The 18,044-nt window shown below is 37.4% G+C and overlaps 1 protein-coding gene across 1 annotated transcript in view; it reads right to left on the bottom strand.

Annotated features, from left to right (window-relative positions):
- Nucleotides 1-18,044, bottom strand: part of LOC143468652 (obscurin-like) — a 33,308-nt gene that overhangs the window by 2,704 nt on the left and 12,560 nt on the right. Inside the window, exons 30-82 of the mRNA XM_076965982.1 lie at nt 17,889-18,018; nt 17,581-17,735; nt 17,371-17,500; nt 17,103-17,263; nt 16,850-16,979; nt 15,157-15,297; nt 14,817-14,951; nt 14,625-14,738; nt 14,340-14,492; nt 14,107-14,264; nt 13,909-14,026; nt 13,657-13,820; nt 13,391-13,520; nt 13,100-13,246; nt 12,725-12,859; nt 12,477-12,628; nt 12,274-12,391; nt 12,076-12,192; nt 11,813-11,965; nt 11,511-11,655; nt 11,287-11,414; nt 11,085-11,209; nt 10,840-10,990; nt 10,625-10,767; nt 10,258-10,476; nt 9,993-10,135; nt 9,709-9,889; nt 9,524-9,628; nt 9,272-9,418; nt 8,954-9,146; nt 8,585-8,798; nt 8,165-8,407; nt 7,845-7,992; nt 7,324-7,472; nt 7,048-7,228; nt 5,336-6,975; nt 4,996-5,145; nt 4,821-4,898; nt 3,930-4,663; nt 3,776-3,843; nt 3,497-3,657; nt 3,280-3,407; nt 3,082-3,184; nt 2,798-2,996; nt 2,441-2,666; nt 2,107-2,366; nt 1,828-1,982; nt 1,491-1,745; nt 1,171-1,332; nt 995-1,079; nt 722-892; nt 389-554; nt 54-211 (exon numbers count right to left, since the gene is read on the bottom strand). Coding sequence (XP_076822097.1) covers nt 54-211; nt 389-554; nt 722-892; nt 995-1,079; nt 1,171-1,332; nt 1,491-1,745; nt 1,828-1,982; nt 2,107-2,366; nt 2,441-2,666; nt 2,798-2,996; nt 3,082-3,184; nt 3,280-3,407; nt 3,497-3,657; nt 3,776-3,843; nt 3,930-4,663; nt 4,821-4,898; nt 4,996-5,145; nt 5,336-6,975; nt 7,048-7,228; nt 7,324-7,472; nt 7,845-7,992; nt 8,165-8,407; nt 8,585-8,798; nt 8,954-9,146; nt 9,272-9,418; nt 9,524-9,628; nt 9,709-9,889; nt 9,993-10,135; nt 10,258-10,476; nt 10,625-10,767; nt 10,840-10,990; nt 11,085-11,209; nt 11,287-11,414; nt 11,511-11,655; nt 11,813-11,965; nt 12,076-12,192; nt 12,274-12,391; nt 12,477-12,628; nt 12,725-12,859; nt 13,100-13,246; nt 13,391-13,520; nt 13,657-13,820; nt 13,909-14,026; nt 14,107-14,264; nt 14,340-14,492; nt 14,625-14,738; nt 14,817-14,951; nt 15,157-15,297; nt 16,850-16,979; nt 17,103-17,263; nt 17,371-17,500; nt 17,581-17,735; nt 17,889-18,018 — 10,155 coding nt within the window. The remainder of the gene's footprint in view (nt 1-53; nt 212-388; nt 555-721; nt 893-994; nt 1,080-1,170; nt 1,333-1,490; nt 1,746-1,827; nt 1,983-2,106; nt 2,367-2,440; nt 2,667-2,797; nt 2,997-3,081; nt 3,185-3,279; nt 3,408-3,496; nt 3,658-3,775; nt 3,844-3,929; nt 4,664-4,820; nt 4,899-4,995; nt 5,146-5,335; nt 6,976-7,047; nt 7,229-7,323; nt 7,473-7,844; nt 7,993-8,164; nt 8,408-8,584; nt 8,799-8,953; nt 9,147-9,271; nt 9,419-9,523; nt 9,629-9,708; nt 9,890-9,992; nt 10,136-10,257; nt 10,477-10,624; nt 10,768-10,839; nt 10,991-11,084; nt 11,210-11,286; nt 11,415-11,510; nt 11,656-11,812; nt 11,966-12,075; nt 12,193-12,273; nt 12,392-12,476; nt 12,629-12,724; nt 12,860-13,099; nt 13,247-13,390; nt 13,521-13,656; nt 13,821-13,908; nt 14,027-14,106; nt 14,265-14,339; nt 14,493-14,624; nt 14,739-14,816; nt 14,952-15,156; nt 15,298-16,849; nt 16,980-17,102; nt 17,264-17,370; nt 17,501-17,580; nt 17,736-17,888; nt 18,019-18,044) is intronic.

Genomic DNA, 18,044 nt, shown 5'->3' with positions numbered 1-18,044 from the left:
AAATAGTTCGTCAATTTTTGAAACTTCTTTGCAGGAAAATCCACTTTACTTACATTGTACATTCGATCAAATTGCGATTCGTCGGAGTTATTGCTGCCACACTTTATATTAATTTTAGCAAAAACCACGATATTCTCAAATAGAAAAACGCGTCGAATCCGGGACTTTCGCTCAATGTCTCTTTCGTCCAGGTCAACCAGTTGAAACGTTCCTGTCAAAAAATTATCTAATAAGAAAATCTTCTATGTAGGCCCGCAGACTTGAATGTAGCATATCTATATGATACATATGAAAGTCATGCTTACTTTGATTTAAAAATAAAAAGATAATTTAAAAAGAGAGAAATCAAACTGGTCATAATCGCTGGTTAAATCAGTTTTTGTTAAACCTTCTTTAATCAACTTTCCAAATTCAGATGCGTGAGCAGGGTGCCCAGTCACAGCTTGCCACAATCGGGTTGTGTTGGCCATATATGGAATATCACTCAACATAGAAATTGCGTCATGTAACACTTGTGCTGGGCCCTGAGCATGGTCCATGCGGCGCAACAGTTTCTTCAATAAAAATAAGCAAATTGGCCTTTAACCAAGCTTTTTTGATGTTGAGCAATTATTATTATTATTCACACAGGTATAAGGGCTGTCTCTTTCTTGTTGTATGCACGCACCCACAGAAATAAGCGGTGCAAATGTAACTGCAGCAAAGCTTGAATGCAACTCACTTTAAGATAGTACTGATAAAGCGTAATTTGTTGGTCTGGCTTCTGTGCCGCTTCAACCAAATCAGTTCCAGCCATTTCGGACAGCTCGACCAACCCGGAAGCAATTTTATCATTTTCGCATACAAGTTTGTGAGAATAATGAGTATTCACCAGGTGCGACAAGTGAAGTTGCTGTTAAAGAAATAACCAAATAATTTTTCCACGGAAATAATCTCTTGAAATATACTAAATAAACTTATGAGAACCTATATCCTACAAAAACGAGTTCCCTACCTCAAATGCTGGAGAATGTCTCATAAAAACATGCGGCAAATTTTGTGGAGACGAAATAGTTCTCTGCAATTCAGGCAGGAGAATGCTGAAAAAATAAGGGTGGTAATTAGGCTATTAATAGCTTATTGCAGCTATAACGTACACATTTGGCAAACTGTAAAATGTAAATACATTACTTTGAGTGAAATTGTTCAAATCCCTCCAGGTCGCCAAACAGTTGATGAGAGTTTAAATCAACATCAGTTGGAACATTGCTGGCGTTGGCGATGATGTAGTTTGCTGTTTTCAAATAATCGATAAAGTTTTCTTCTTCTTGTATCAAATCTTCAACCAGAGATCTGCAAGAGATTTATGGTTTAAGTTTTACAACAACTATTTCGATTAACATGACCAAAACTTTTATGCAAACGTACGGCAGTGACATGTCTATACTTTCTTTAGTGGTACAAATTTTATTAAAATAGTCGTCGAAATAAGTCGTATTAGAAATTCCTACTTTTTGCAACTTGAAGCTTCGGAGGAATCAATCTCAAATGGAGAGGGTGGCACCAAAAATGTTGGTTTGTCGAATAAAAACCTATTAACTGGCACATTTATTGAAACCTCCTTCTTGCTTTTGTCGGAGCCGATGTGGTCTTTTTCCGGCCTGGGTAGCCCAAATGAGTTGGAAGCATCAAGCAGATTGCCAGGAGGAAGAGGGGAAGGAGTAAAAAGCCGGCAAGAGAGATAAGCAGGATCCACAAAGCCCATCCTGTGATGAATATATAACCCATATCTAGTATATAACAGTGATCATATTAGATAAGTGCAAGCGATGATTGCTATTGTATTACTTTATAGGAACGTGCTTGCTTGGTCTCGTCCTGACAAGCCATTCTCTACTTGAACTTGAATCCATGACTTCCACAGATTGTCCACACCTCAGTTCCAAAGATGCGCTGTCACCCTCTGCTCCACATGACGCAATCGCATAATAGATATCCGGAGTCTGAGTATCAGGTATCAAGTATTAAAATGAAGGTCTATATTGTTCAACTACTAAGTAATCATGACATATAACCAAAACACGGAGTGGGTATAATAACTGATCTCGTTAAAATATAGTGACTTGCCTTTATTAAAGACCGGACACTTTCACAATCAGAGTCGGAGTCGCGGAAGAAACTGGACGCAGTTGAAGGTCGAGAAGAACGCTTTAACACCACCTTGCGGTATTTCCTGCTATTCAAAGAACCTGCAACACTGCCTGCTAGTGATGTAGTTCTTGAGGCTGGTGTGCAAGAGCTGGCATCACTTTCGGTAGTTGAATACGATTCACGGACAACGATACTCTCCAGAACGTGAATTTTTAAAGGAAGTTGATTCGGTTTTGCTGTAGATAAAACAAACGTTTCTCTTAAAAAATTATTTTTCCTAATCAATTTCACTCAGCAAATAAGCACTCACAAGATCTATTATTTTCTGCGATGTCTCTCGAGATACATGAAAGAGGAGTAGTTTCTTCATCTCCTTTCGAGAGCTGAGAATGAGAGCATTCAGGATCTGGCGGCTGAATAGACCATGCGTAACTGCATTCACTTCTTGGGGGCATATGGATGGATACGTCATCATCAGTCAGATACCCTTCACATGCACTTTCTGTATACATTGCACTTCCTTCATTCTTTTTAGGCTGAAAAACAGTTATCACGCTTGTTCATTCACTGTTGACTTATTTCACATTTATTGAAAAATCATCCGCAATGAAATGTTTTAGTCTTAAAATATCAAAAAACTAAACATATCCGAAGATAGATCTTGCACCTTCCAGATTGAAAAAGATTCTTCTTCATAGTCATGTGAAAGAGGAAGAACGACGTCATCTTTATCATCTTGGGTAACGCGAAGCACTGCCGAGCATGCACTCTTTCCATTCTCATTAGTAGCATGGCAAGAATATAACCCCGCATCCAACATAGTGACTCTGTGTATCTTCAGCGTGCAATCTGTATGTTTATCGTTGCTGCAATACAATAAGTTGAAAAAGCGACCGATACGGATGCTTTTTTTTTTAAGAACAAATATTCAAAAAATATTTTCAGGTTTACCTTGAGATGGTTGTAATCTCTATTCCTGAGCTACCTTCGCTCAATAACATTACTTCTTCCTCGTCTCCCTCCTTTCTCCAATGTATATTTGGAAGTGGAAAAGCTGAAGTAAACAACATTAGATTATAACAAAGCGAGTATGCTATGCTAAACTTGCATGTTTGTAATCTAATTTACTAAAATCTGGTGATGTTTTACCCGAGACGGTGCAAAAGAATATCACTGTATTTCCCACAACTGCTTGCTGGTTATGAAGGCCTAAGGTAAAGCCTGGACTTAGGCCAACTGGCCAAGTGTTTGGGCTAATTTGATCCAATTGCTTGGATCTGTATACCATGTAGGAACTTAATCAACCAATTGAACCAACATTATAGTTTTTGGTAGAAAGTAAGCAATCTATATCAATATATATTACCTATTATTTTGAAAAAAATCAAATTCTTCAGTTTCGCTATCAATGGCAAGCACTTCTTTGCTAGTGACTTGTATGGTTTCCAAAGCCTGCATGCAACTTTCCAGCAAAACTGCTGCAGTAGAACTAGTATGGGGGTGATTGTCAGTAAATTCGCTTTTGTCCTAATGAAAAGGAGATTATTCAACATTCTAAATCCTAGATTACAAAATGGTTCCTAGTTCCACTCTATTTTCATTGAACAGCTGCTTATCAATATAAACGGATGATAGGAAGCTATACCTGTTCCATTTCTCTTGCTTGCAACGGGATCGATTCATCAGCACGATTTTCATTTCTCACTTCTTCAACTTAAAATTGAAACAAAAAGAATTGGATTTTTTATGCTGCTTTTTTGCCAATTTTGTATGAGAAGGAAGTTTATCGATTGGGTTACCTGTTTCCTTGAATAGGAAACCATCATTGGAAGGGCTGCAGTTTTCATTGTCTAGTTGTTCTCCACCAAATAACCTTGCCAATTTTTCGAATGGTGATTCCTGAGGAAGATGTATATCGTCGTATCGACCATCGGGAGGAAGTGCGATAGCGGAAATGGGTTCAGCAGATAAAAGATCCAGAGTTGTCGTGGCAATTTTCATACTAGTGGTGGTTATCGTGTCGCCTGTTTTTGCATCAATCACGACAGTGGTAATTTCGTTATTAGTTTGTGGCAGAGAGACCGGGATCATTACGCAGGACGGTTTTAAGCAGGCAGCATTGTTGAGCGTGTTGTCTGAAACGCCTGAAGTACAGAGATGTTTACAACTGGAAGTTAAAGATTCAGTTCTTTGATCATCTACAGGGAAGGAGTCAGTTTTGACGTTTGACTCTTGCAGGAGGTTGTTGGGATCACCTTCAATTTTCAGAGCTTCTTCTCTCTGACGTTCTTGCAACAGTTTTATGACATCATCTTTTACTGACATTATTTCACCTAAAGATAATCTTGGCAGGTCTGGTGTTAGCTTTGGCGACTCAGCTCGACTTGAAAAACTAGAGACAGTATATTCCGATTCATCTCCGCTTGGTAAATTGGTTTCAAATTCAGCCTGATCTGAGTCAGATTGCATTTGATAATGCATTGACTCGGTATTACACATAGTTTGGTCTGGATCGTCGAATAATGATATATGACTGAGAATAAACAATAAATAATCTAAAAATTTAAAAGGATGTCCTACAAAATCCATCAAAAGTTAACATTTGTGCTAAAGTATTCTAAATATGGGATACTTTTAAGTCTTGTATATCGTTATTATAACAAGAGAAAATAAAGTGTATGTTGCCATACTCGTCTGCAGCTTGACTGCAGCTTAAGGCTTCCACAACACTGGATGGTAGCAACGACACTGGATCTACGGTTTTACATCTGCAACAATATATGCAATTACGGAATTTAACTAATTTAGGAATAAGCAGTAGTTGGAGTTCGAATACCACCCATAAATGGTGATTATACCACTTACCTCAATTGCGGCTCTGAAAAAGCACTCTCATATGAATCACCATCAGAATTCATTGACTCAGTTGCCGTCTCGTATGCATCAGATATCATTGATGCTAGGCTTGATCTTTTTCTTCTTGAATCTTGTTGTACATCAGATCGTACATTTTCGCTGAAGAGAACAAGATTAAAGTTAAGTACGACTATGACAGGTTAAATATATCACTATATTATTTTCAACAAATTATTTTTATGATAATGAACTTTTTATGGCTCGTTGCACTGGTTTGGCTTTGAAATAAGTAAATTTTTTCTGAAACCTCAAAATTTTGCAGTGCAAAGTCATAGTAAAGTTATAGTACCTTTTAATAGACACGCTTTCTTCGAAGCTAACAAATTTTTCTCCAGTGAGTGCACCAGTGATAAATTTATCTAAGACAAGTCCACCATTACCAACTTCACCAGGTTGATGCACGATATCTGCATTGACCTCCTCTTGTTTAGGATCCACGTTTGGAGCTTGAATGATGACTTCATAATCTTCCTCACCACTTTGTTGAGTTTTGTTAGCTAGGTCTGCTATCTGACAGCCGATTTCGGGCAGGATTTCCACGTTTTCAGCGAGTATAGAAGCCTCCGCCGTTACACTGGTCAATTCCGGTGTTATAAATGAAGTGGAAAACAGCACGGATGATTGAAGACCTGGCTCGACATATTCGTCTGTGCCAAATTGACTTTGAGCTGTTTTGTCTATCGCAGGACTGATATCATCGTCTTCCAAAACTCGAGGCATTTCCTCAAAATTGCTTTTTATATCAATCTGAGGATCGGTTTCCATAAAAGCAACGATGATATTTTCTTTGTTGTACACTTCTGTTACATCTTCATTACTGCTTTCATAAGGTTCTTCTTGTATAACATAATTCCCCAAAGCTTGGTTTTGTAGACTAATGTGGGCTTCCATCGATCTATTTTGTTCTTTCGTTGCTGGAAAATCAATCAAGTTTTCATCTTTGTCACATTTTTTGACTTCAGTGATAAGGTCCGTGCTTTCATCAAATTGGTTTACTTCTTCGTCAAAGAAATCTTTATCCACAACACTTTGTTCAAAAACATTGTCATCTTTTAATGGCACAAATTTTTCCAAATCATCGTTTTCCACACTATCTAGCTCTTTATTTTCGGGAGAAACAGCAGTATTCCAATTTACGTAACTTACGCCTTTGTCTGTAAGATTTTTGCCATTAACATCGTTCTCTTCCTCTACGAAACCGTCAGCTAAATTAGTTTGTTGATAAATTTCATCTTCCTCCTCAGTTGAAGAAATACAATTCTCCGATCTGGTCCTATCTTGCAAAATAAAATAAGAATTTTCATCTTCGTTTTCTAAGGGGTTTCTTTCTCCTGTGTCGGTGGTCATAAGTTCTTCAGGTACTTCTGCTAGCGGGCTAAGAGCTGTGCGGGCTTGGAGTCTAACACTTTCTTCAGGTTTTTGAGGCCGTCGGAGGTCTTCAGGAAAAAGATATACAGCATCGTGTTCATAAAGCTCATTGTGACTCGGATCAAGAGAAGAAGAGCTTTCATCAGCTTCTTTATCGCCATCATCAGTTGAATTTATCTCATCGCAACTACTGCAATATTTTTCATCTACAAAAGCATAACTTTGTTCACTAAATTCTATGTCTTCATTTCTTGTTTTACTAGAAGAGGAAGTTGATGACTTGTCGGCAATTATTTTTCCTCGGTCATCTTTTTTTGCTTCTTCTTCTTCTACATCTGTAAGGAACACATCAGAATCTAGATCTTCCACAAAAGGCCTATGACCGTAATTCGACGATATTCCACAGTCCTTTGGCATGACCAACACATTTGCTTTATTCGATATGATTTCTCCATGGAAGCCAGTGATATCACAGCCGTAAGTAGCAGTATCGGAGAGGTCACACGAGTTGATAATTAAAGCCTTCTCAAAACCAGTTTCCAAGAACTCGCATTTCGGAGACTAGAAATAGACATTTTTGTAAAATACAAATCATTCATATAAATGTAGTAGAAAAAATATATGTTAACATACCTCTTTGATATGTAGACCGTTTTTGTACCACGAAACATCAACCGCTGACGAGGACACAACACAACTTAGACGAATGTCTTCTTCTACTCGAGAGACCATGTCCTTTAATGTTGTCAAGAAATGAATCAGTTGAGGTTCCACGACGACCCGGCATAAGCTACTTGCGTTGCCAACAGTACATCTAACAAAAAAGGTTTTCTTCATTTATCACTTATGCATGAAAACGTGCAAAAAAGAATATTGTATACAAGAACGCTTTCAACGTGGACTTATTACCTGTAAGTTCCCGTTTCAGCAACAGTTGCATTTTCTATTACCAGCTCTCTGGTTAGGTTATAACTATAACAACAAATCTGATTAAAATCTTCTTCAATTGGGACATTGTTTAAGGTCCATTGTGTGTCGTCATGCGTGTCACGAGACAACTACAAAACACGTTTTTCTCAAAAGACAAATATTTAACTACAACATAGGATGATTATTTTAAACACCATTGCATAATAACAGGAGCGTCTGATGACATGAAACACAAATACAATTGCCAAGACAATATATTGTAGTGCAGGTGGATTATCGCAACAGACGCCTCGTTTTTATCAAAAATAAATAGAGCACACAGGAACATTTTTATTGAAAAAGCATTGTGACGATGATCTACATTAACGTCAGTTTCCGTTGCCGTTCGAAAAAGAACTGCCGTGTCAACTGTCAACTACCACACAGCTACCGCGATGTAATACAATCTCAATAACCATAACACGTCGAAGTTTAGTGCAACTCATAAAATCGATTCGTACCTCACACCAAAGTTCAAGGTTTTGCCCTTCATTGATGGTGATATCGTTCAATTCTCTCTGAAAGCTTAGAACAGGCTCTGGGCAAAAGGTTTGTTCAAACACGGAAAATTGCCCGACTCCTGCCTCGTTAACAGCAGCAACACGTAACCTAATTGGAATTTAAATGATCGTATAACACATAACTTCATAATCAAATAATTCATAACCATATTAGCTTCATTTCTTGAACGCAGCATACCAATAACAGCTTACTGGTATTTGGTTTGAAATCTAGCAGTGCAGTGAAAACTTAAAACGATACATGTACTAATTATACTGACCAATAGGTGATACCAAAAGGAAGGTCTTTCACCACAGAAGTGACTCTATTTTTATCCTGCATGTTTACAGGGATTTTGCATTCTTTCCATTCTTCTACTGCTTTTGTTTGGATGACGTAATCAGTAATTGGCCGACCACCGTCGTCTTCTGGTCTGGACCAGGACAAGATGGCCGAAGAAGTTTCAGAAAATAACTCCAGAGACGTCGGGGCGTCAGGTATAGTAATGACTTCCAGTCTGCAGCTGTAAAGATAATCTAACATAACAAATTTTCAATTAAAAGTAGAAGTATTTTAGATTAGGTATAAAATATAACTGCTTTTATATTTCACTAAAAAAATTTTATATGTTTGTTTTTGGATTGCCCAAGATTAATTTCCTAGAAATTCTAAAAAAAAAACGACAAAAAGTCATACTCACTGCGACGCAAGATTGCGGCATTTCATTGAGATTATTTTGTTGTTAAGTTGTTTTTCGACTTTTGGCATGTAGAGCGTCGTGCCCGATCCTCTATGGGACATTTCGAAAACATTCTCTTCCACAGCAACATCGATCTCATACTCATCAATGAACCACATTACTTCATCCGATCCTACGCTAATTGAGAAGCTGCAAGTGAATTCCGCTTCATCTCCTATAAATGTATAACATTACTTCTCATTATATAATATAAATTTTTGTATTATTTAGAACAAATATGTCTGAAAACGGCCAAAATATATTAGCTTATACTGATAGAACCTAAAAATGCTGGTTGACGGTTATGATCTCCAAAAACCGTTTTCTTACCTTCAACTAAAGTTAATTCTTCAGGCAGGTTCTTGACGATCTCCAATTTCCAACTACCAACTTTTACTTGACAAGATGTTTCACATTGCTTTGGTACGACGCAGGAATACGTGGACTGATCCAGAGCTTTCGGAGATACAGTTAAGCGCTGGATTGCACCATCATTTTCCACAAAGTAATTTGAAGAATTTTGCTGCAAAGAAAACTTGAGATGTTGCGTTTTGCTTCAGAGAAAAAAGTTTAAAATTATTTTTTTAAAACTCTGAACCAGGCGAGTTTTTGTATTTCGCTGAATACCGTAGTAGAAAAAACAATAACCTTAATTTCTTGTCCATCTTTGGTCCACATCACATCAAAAGGTGTTTGTGAGAAGACACATACCAGTGTGACAGATTCGATGTCGTCATGTACAACAACGTCATTTAGAGGTTGAACAACTCTTATTGCACGTCGTGTAACACGAACCTAAATGCACCCCTGGATGTTCATATGCTATAAGGAATTTTTGGATAATTTGAGTATTTGATGTCAATATAAAAGTAAACCGATCTAAACACGAGGAGCTTTTACCTCAGCACTGCTTAAAGTTTTATTCAAGTTGGTGATAGAATATGATCCACCCAAAGCGATGTTGAGATTCTCCAACATTAACTCGTGTATGACGTGTTGTTGTGTCTGCAGTGATAATTTTACTTTTTTCTGTCATGCGCACACTTATTGACCACATTCTAGTAAAATATAAACCATTTACTAACCTCAGTTACTCTTGCATTGGCCACCATAAGTGGTCGCCCATCTTTACACCAAGACACCGTGGTTGCTGGATGTGACAAAATGCATTCAAGGATGCAACTATCTCCTTCGTTACAGGCTACGTCAGAAAGGGCCTTTATTACGTCAATCCGAGGTTCAAGAACTGTTAAGTCTGAAGACGTTCTACAAAGCACATTTCTTGCAATATTGAACATCAGAATATTAAAATAGTTAACTCCAAGCCAAATCCAAAGGTTAAACTGAATTTATTGCTGTAAGCACCAACCTTCGATGTCTGTATTTGCAGGAATAATTTGCTTCGTCATCATATCTTACGTCATGCACTTTCAGCGTATGTTTGCATCCACTGGTTTGAACTTCGTATTTTTTGGAAGGTTCCAGTAGCTCGTCGTCGACGTACCAAACAACCTAAGAAGATCATTGCAAAGCTTTTCAGTAGCTACATTTTCGAAATGTTATCTGCCTGCTTATGAAGGAGCTTTATACATGAAGTGTTTAAACCCACCGCCCTCTTTCTTTTCTTCACTCACCGGAAGATCTGGTTTGGAGAAGAAGCATTCAAAAACGACGTCGTCACCCTCACGCGCGGCCATATCTGAAAGTCTTCTCTCTATTGCAACAGGTCTCTCACGAACATCCAGCCGGCAAGAGCTGCTAATATTGTTGTCAACCTTATATGTAATGATTCTTGACTCCGACACTTTTCTCAACTGTAACGTTCTCTTTGCGTTCTCATTGGTGAATTTAGCCTGAAAAGATAATATGACGCGCATTACCGAATCTTCAAATAAAGTTGTTCTAGTTATAGTTTCAAATGGTCCTACGATATTTTTAATTATCACAATTTTATTCTACTAACTATGGCCAAGTTTTAAATACTTGTCTACGCAAGTTTACTTCATCGCTTTCATTTAAAGGATTGCTGTCAATCAACCATTCTCCTTCTACTTCTGAAGTAGAAAGCAATATTGAAAACTTGACGTCATCACCGATGTATGCTCTGACGTCAGATAACGGTTGCACAACGGTTACAGGAGGAACTAAACGACGAAAAAATTTACAGACATCAATAACTGACAGCCTTTTTGTACAGTCATTATAAAGCACTAAACCTTTTACAAATAATTCTGCTGATGTTCGAATGCCGTCATTTGTAACACAAGAATACTTTGCCTCATGATGCATGAATGCACGGGGAATGTACAGTTTGCGGACAACACCTTGCGAGTAGATTTCCATGTTAAGATTATTTGCTTCGTTCACCTGCAAGCATTGTTGATAACATGCAAAAAATATCCTTTTTCTCTAACCCACGGTCTTACTATAATGATTTTTACAAAAATAATCCTTTTCTTGCCTCAGCATCATTCCTGTACCACGTGACTTCGCCGTCTGGGTCAGTGACCTCGCATACAAACTCTGCATCTTCCTTCAGGTCGACAACAAGATCACGGACGTCTCTTGTGAAGCAAACTGGTGGTTCTTTTGATCATTTGTAAAGTGAAAAACTTAAGGTCAAAGCATATCCCTGAAAATGGCCGAAAGTTTGCGATACTTACTTTTTACTTGGAGAAAAGCGTAGTCCAGCTCCTTGCCATCAGCAACAACTTTGACCTCACCGCTGTCCTGAGTTGAGAGTCTGCGCATGTGCAGTGCATACCAGCAACCTTCACTCCGTATCTCACTTCTAAATTGTAAAAACAATTTTTTTTCTTTATGTGCTGTCAAGAAAAGTGTTATAAACGTACATTAAGTACTACATATTGGTCTGCCGATTCTAAACCTATTCAGTTTTTCCATAATTTTTTTGCCGTTTTTCATCCAAATAACGTCAACATTGGGTGTGGAAAGTCTGACCCAAAAAGACGCTTTTTCATCCTCCATTACTATGACGTCATTCAGTCCCTCGATTACCTTTAACACTGGCTCTGCAGAAACAAACGTTACGTTAAGTTTGATACAATTACGTCGACAGTTTGGTATGTCATTGTAACTTTATAAATTTAGGTTTAGGTCTTAAAAATCCCACAATCACAAAATGAACGTTTAATTCTGCAACATCGTGATCTTAAATCTTTGTCCTACTTTCAACTTGTAAAGCGCAGCTTGTGCGATCTACGTCGCTTTTGCAATGGTAAGTCCCAGAATCTTCCAAGGTCAATTTTTTTATTCGAAGTTTACAAAGACGGCCTTCTTGGGAAATCGCGTACTTTCGACTGCCGTCAAGGATGGAGCCGTCTGTTGAAAACAAACAAAAAAATGCAAATGGGTTCATAAAGATGTTACCAACCAAAAACATCAGTTCAACTTGTATTACATCTGGAGAAAGCACAAATATGTACGCGCACCTCTCATCCACTGCACCGAAGCTGCATCGGTAGCAATCTCGCAAACAAAAATTGCGTCTGACCCGGATGTAACTGTCATCTCCTCATTTAAGCGTTTGACAAACTTAGCCGGCGGTGCTAAATTGAAAAACTAAACCTTAAGCAGCTAAAGCATAAAAGCCACTTACACCATTTGACTGTATAAAGGTTACATCTTACGTCGCACAATAAGTTGAGATGACTTTTTCACAGAATCTGCTTCGAAAGTTATCACACCGGAATCCGTTTTTTGTAAGTCTCTCAAAGTGACACTGTATAAAAGTTCGCGGGCGGAAATCTGAACAATATTACCGGTCTAAAGTTCATAGAAATTGATAAAAATCGACTTTGACAAACTATCGCCAGCTCTTATCGTTACGTACTTGGCGATTACTGGAAGGAAAGATCTTCTTTCCATTCAAGCTCCATTGTGGAGAAATTTTCGGAGCTCTTGATAAGCGGACTTCAAATGTAACTGTTCCTTTTTCCTCGCATTCTCCGTCTTGCAAGTCATTCACAACTTCCACCACTGGCTCTGCAAATATCGGAGTTGCTGATAAGAAAAAGAGAGTGTAGGGAGTCTGCCTCCACAGAGAAAGATTCGGAATGGATTCGAAGCTACGCAACACACCTTCTACTGCCACTTCTGTGCAACAAGACTCGTGAATGGTCTCACACGAATATACTCCTGCGTCGTCAAGTTTCAGATGAGAGATTTCGAGGATTCTTGTTGGTTCACCATCGCCTGCGACCTTCACCCTGTCGTCTTTAAATTTATAAGTAAAAGAGTTAACGTTGATCATAATAGGGCTTCAAACATTTGCACAATGCTATTGATATCATAACTATCCGTGATGAATTTATTGGTAAGCCCAAATTAGAATATGTTATATAATAACGTTTATTTGATAATGTTAACCGGTTATATTTAATATCGGTCGATTATCTAGTTACATCGGTTATTAAATATCAATATCAAAACTAACCAACATTTTATGCATATTACCTTCTTTATTTTCAGTTATAACCAAACCATCCTTGAGCCACATGACTTCAGATCGAGCAGGTTCGACATTGACTTTGAGATGAAGTTTATCACCGACAAATAATTTTACGTTTGACGGTAGAACTGATGTTATACATTGCATATGTTCTGACAAAAACACAATAAAAGCTGGATTATATGAAATATTACATAGTAGCAGAACACATGCATAACCTATACCCAAAGAATTGTTCAATCTTTATAGTGATTAATAACATGACAAAAATCGAGTTGACTAAAAGTTTGTGATACCTTCCACAGCAACATGGAACGATTTTACTTTCTTTTGATCTCCTACAGCAATAACGCACTCATAACAGCCAGCGCTGTCTGGTGTAACTTCCTTGAAGCAAAGTCTTCGAACACAATCAGCTTCAATCACCTGAATCGAACAATGGAAAATAATTACAACTTACAGTCAATTTTTAATCATCTAATGAATATACGTGTAAGATGGTTTATGCTGCAACAGTAAAACAGATTAACGACCAGCGCAAGAGCATTGAATAATACGACACCGAAAAGTTTCCTTCGCCTTCGTTGATGACTATTCCATCTTTTCTCCATTCTACTTGGACATCAGGGTGAGTCACAAAACACGGTAATTCAACGTCCCCGTCCGATTCTTTAAAGCTGTAAAACTCGTTGTGCCTGTCATACATCGTTTCCATAAATCCAAATTCTAAAGCGCAAATAAATATGATAGATTAAAAAGCTAATAAAAGTTAAAAAATCTGCGAGGAGGTAACGCCCGGACGTCACTACTTCACCTTTAACAGATACGTCAAACTTTTTTTCCTGCCCGTCTAGAAAACACGTATATCTCCCAGCAATGTCTGAGATGACTTGGGAAAAAATTAGCTTTCTTGCGCAACCGTTATCAGCTACCTACGTCACAGAAACAAGGTAATTCATTCCTGCAGGGAAGTTTCTAGATCCACAAAACAATCGATCAAAAGTTTACTTACTTTTATATTTTTGTCTGTTGAATTGATAGGAGTCCCGTTTTTCATCCAAATCGTCTTGGCGTCAGGATGCGATAACTCGCAGCAAATCTCAACATCTTTATCTCCTTCGTAATATTCGGCATGTTCCGTGTTCTCAGCGTCATCAACAAATAAAACAGCTGAAATAAATCTTAGCGTGAGCGTGATGTAACATACATATAATTGATGCAAAATATTTTACGACAACGTCTTACCTTCGACAACTAATGAACATTCGGTGGAGGCGTTTTTCGTTTTGCAATGATAAGAAGCGGTATCTAGTCTGTTTAAATTTCTTACCACCAATTTACGTATTGATTCCTTTTTCATAAAAAGATACTTTTCATTTGGTTCAATTTTGCTTCCGCCTGTATAACAAAAAAACGACATTAGCTGAGTTATTGTTGTGCTGTTAAAACCAAAATAGAGTTTTTCTTTAAACTTAATTCGTATTTTCGAAAATGTAGTTTTGCAGTCCTTTTAACAAATGAAACATTTACCTTTAAACCATTCAACTTCCTTGGAGGCGTCGCTGATTTTGCAAACGAGAGTTGCGTCCGAACCAGATATAGCTACGACATCTTTCAAGAATTGAGTAAACTTTACCGGTAATGCTAAAAAAATGAAATAAAAAGAAAGTAATCTAAAAGATAAGATGATAAGTTCAAGTTACAAATAATTTTGAATCTAACCTTCAACCCTGACGGTCACAGAACAGGAATCGTGGCTTGTTCGGCAAGAGTAAACACCGGCATCTTCAACCTTGACCTTGTTAATGTACAGTTCACTCGTAAAGGTTCCTTCGCCAGTTAAACTTAACCTTTTGTCTAAAATTGTTACAGGTTGAACTTTTCATGCAAAATAGATGAGAAGGTCACAAGAAATGAGTCTAATATAAGATAGAATGATGGCTTTAGTGGACATGTAAAAATAGTTCCTTTTAAAACATTTCAGAGCAGTCTGAGAGACCAAACGTGATGACATTCCCAATGCTTTTATTAGTTATCACCCACACGACATATTTTGACAAACCTATTGACGTCAGACTGATGTCATCCCTGAACCACTCGACAACCGCATCTTCAAGGTCAACGTAAGCTTGTAACCGCAAAGAATCGCCTTCCTTTAGCGCGTCGCTTGAGCACAAGAAACTGATAATGCGCTGCTGTGGTTCTATTGATAAACAAAAGCCGTTGTTTTGCATGAAAAATTTAAGCAATTAAGGGAATGAAGATGAGTGCAAATAAGTTAAGTGAAGTAAAAAAGAAACACGACAAATCATTTTCCTTTTAACATTTAAAGTTTAGTCAAGGCTTTTGAAATAAGAGATTAGAGTCAAGTCGTTGCTTCGGCTTAGTCCAATACTATTGCTGAAATTAACCCAAACCCTGAAATTATTTCAAAACATTGCAATTAATTATTGTCGAACTTCATTTATGGCATTCTTTTCTTGTGTTATGGGATTATTCTGATATAAGTATTGTCCCACGTTCCCGTCCTAAAATACATTTCAAATCATTACATGTAATATAATATACTGCTGCATAATAGGCTTGAAGCAGTGTGTTTGGATAATAGATGAAAATATATTTTAAACTTGATTCTTAAATTAATTTTAAAAAAGAATTTAAAAAATTTAAATTTTTTTAAAACGATTCGAGCCTTTTGGATCATTTTAGGCAGTACTCGAGTCATCACGGTGCAGGTCAATTCTTTTAAGGGCCAGTTATACGATTTTTAGCAGTTTTACAAAGGCAACACGGGGATTGTGACGAAGGTGGCATGGTTAATGTCACTATAGAAAAAACTAGAAGTAGTTCCGGTCCAGTGCGCAAGCGAAGTTAATGTATGATGATTTGCTGTTGTTATGGCGTTTGCTGAGTGTTGGTCTAGGCCAGGATGGTCCAAACCCTGGCACGGGACACTTTCATTACACCGTATTTTCCAATGCAAAATCAGCAGTTGTTAAAACACAACTACGTTTCTTCTAAATGCATTACATTAAGCCACAGCCCGAGATAAGTCGCACATCATTGAAGTACAAGTCAATATGTGAATATTATGGAGTACCAATGCTTTTTTACAGCTAACGTCACTGTATTGTGTGACGACACACATGTATGCAATGATTTTTGCTCTTTGTTGGAGTCGCATGCAAGTAGAAAGTATCAAGAAGTGCGGCGAAACATTAGGTAGATTAGATCAGTAAACTTAGTCCTTTGCTTACATTAGACTATAGAGTTTCCCCAATTTGCAACCCGCAATGTTTTCCTCAAACCTTAATGTGGCCCTTCGTGCTGGCAGTCTTGGACCACCCTGGTCTAGGCAAAAGTTGACATTTTCTGCTGGTTCAAAGTTATGGCTTTTTGAATGCTTTTATTTAAAAAATGTAAAGAAAAAAGTTTTTTTAAATTTTAAGCGTTTGGTGTGAGAATACCAGATACAAAAATTTGCTCAAAATACGGTATTTAGTTTTTTATACTATACATCTTGGTGGATACAAAAACTCAGCTTGGTGACCAGGCTCGTTTATTGGTAAATGCAAATTGAAAAATCAAACTTCGCATTGCTTAACATAGAGCTTCATATAGGCCTAAATCTGTTTAAATGATTTCCGCGAAAGAGGCTCAAGTCAGGTCAAGTCATCATAAAAAGTGACTCGAATCAAACTCAAGTCAATACAACTCTGCCAACAAGGTACAGCAATAGGGAACTTTCTTCTTACCTTCCATTTCTACCTCAAATGTTTGAACCTTTTCTGTCCCATGGCTGATAAGGACACACTCATATGTCCCGGTAGTTTCGCGTGAAATATTTGAAATCACAAGTCCGCGTTTACAGTTGTCGGTCTTGGACTGTCGTAAAGAAAAACATAATTTGTCACACTTGACAATATAACATATTTTGAAAGTAGGTTTTGTACCAAACACTGTAATTTACACAGGCAGAAGTTGTCTGAAATATTTCACGTTTCACACCTCAAACTCCTGCCTATTAGTGTCAATGAAAACGCCGTCTTTTCTCCAATTAACGACACCATTTGGATGAGAAATTGTGCTTACTATTTCCACATTACGATCTCCTTTCTTGAACATGAGGTTTTGAATAGTCCCATTTTCATCTTTTATGAAATCTAAACCTTAAAACACACGAAAACATGTAATAATTTTGTAATGAATTTAATCGCATATACGAGTATGTTTTGAGTTACAGAATTTTGTACTGTATTTTTGATTAATATAATACCTTCCACCAGAATATGAAAAGATTTTGTTTTTCTTTTGTTTCCTTGCATGATAACGCAGTCGTATGTCCCAGATAGATCAGGAGTGATATTGGAAATAACAAGATTTCTATGTCTGCCTGCATCTTCCACCTGTGGTACCACGAGAAGAAATTAGTTAAAGTAAAATATCAAAGATAGAAACAGCATTGTTTTAAAAACCGACTGGCTACCCTGAAACCATCATCGTTTAAATCCAAAGGAATTCCATTTCTTCTCCATTCCACAGCGACATCATTATGAGAGACTTGACAAGGAAAGGCTACCTCGCTCTTCCCTTCAGTGACTTTGAAGAATTCAGGAGATGAGTTACAGTCAAAGTTGACGGCTTATTTAAAAAATAAAACATCAATGATAAAAAAAGCAGACAAAAATATTGATAGTACATATGGTTACCAACAAATTAATGTAATAATTTGTCGGTAACCAAATAATTAATTAATGCTGTGCAGAGAATTTAACTGAAATTACGTTCTTTCACCTTGTACTGCAACTTCGAAGGGTTTCCTTATTATGTTATGTCCGCTTTTCAAAACGCAGTGATAAGTTCCTGACATTGCACCTGTGATTTCACGCAATACCAATTTCCTAACAGCGCCATCTTCAACAACCTATTGCGAATCAGTTGCAAGAACTA

This window comes from Clavelina lepadiformis, chromosome 8, assembly GCF_947623445.1.
Source record: "Clavelina lepadiformis chromosome 8, kaClaLepa1.1, whole genome shotgun sequence".
NCBI lineage: Eukaryota > Metazoa > Chordata > Ascidiacea > Aplousobranchia > Clavelinidae > Clavelina > Clavelina lepadiformis.
Note: the sequence above shows the minus strand (reverse complement) of the source record. Positions and strands in the feature narration are given on the sequence as shown.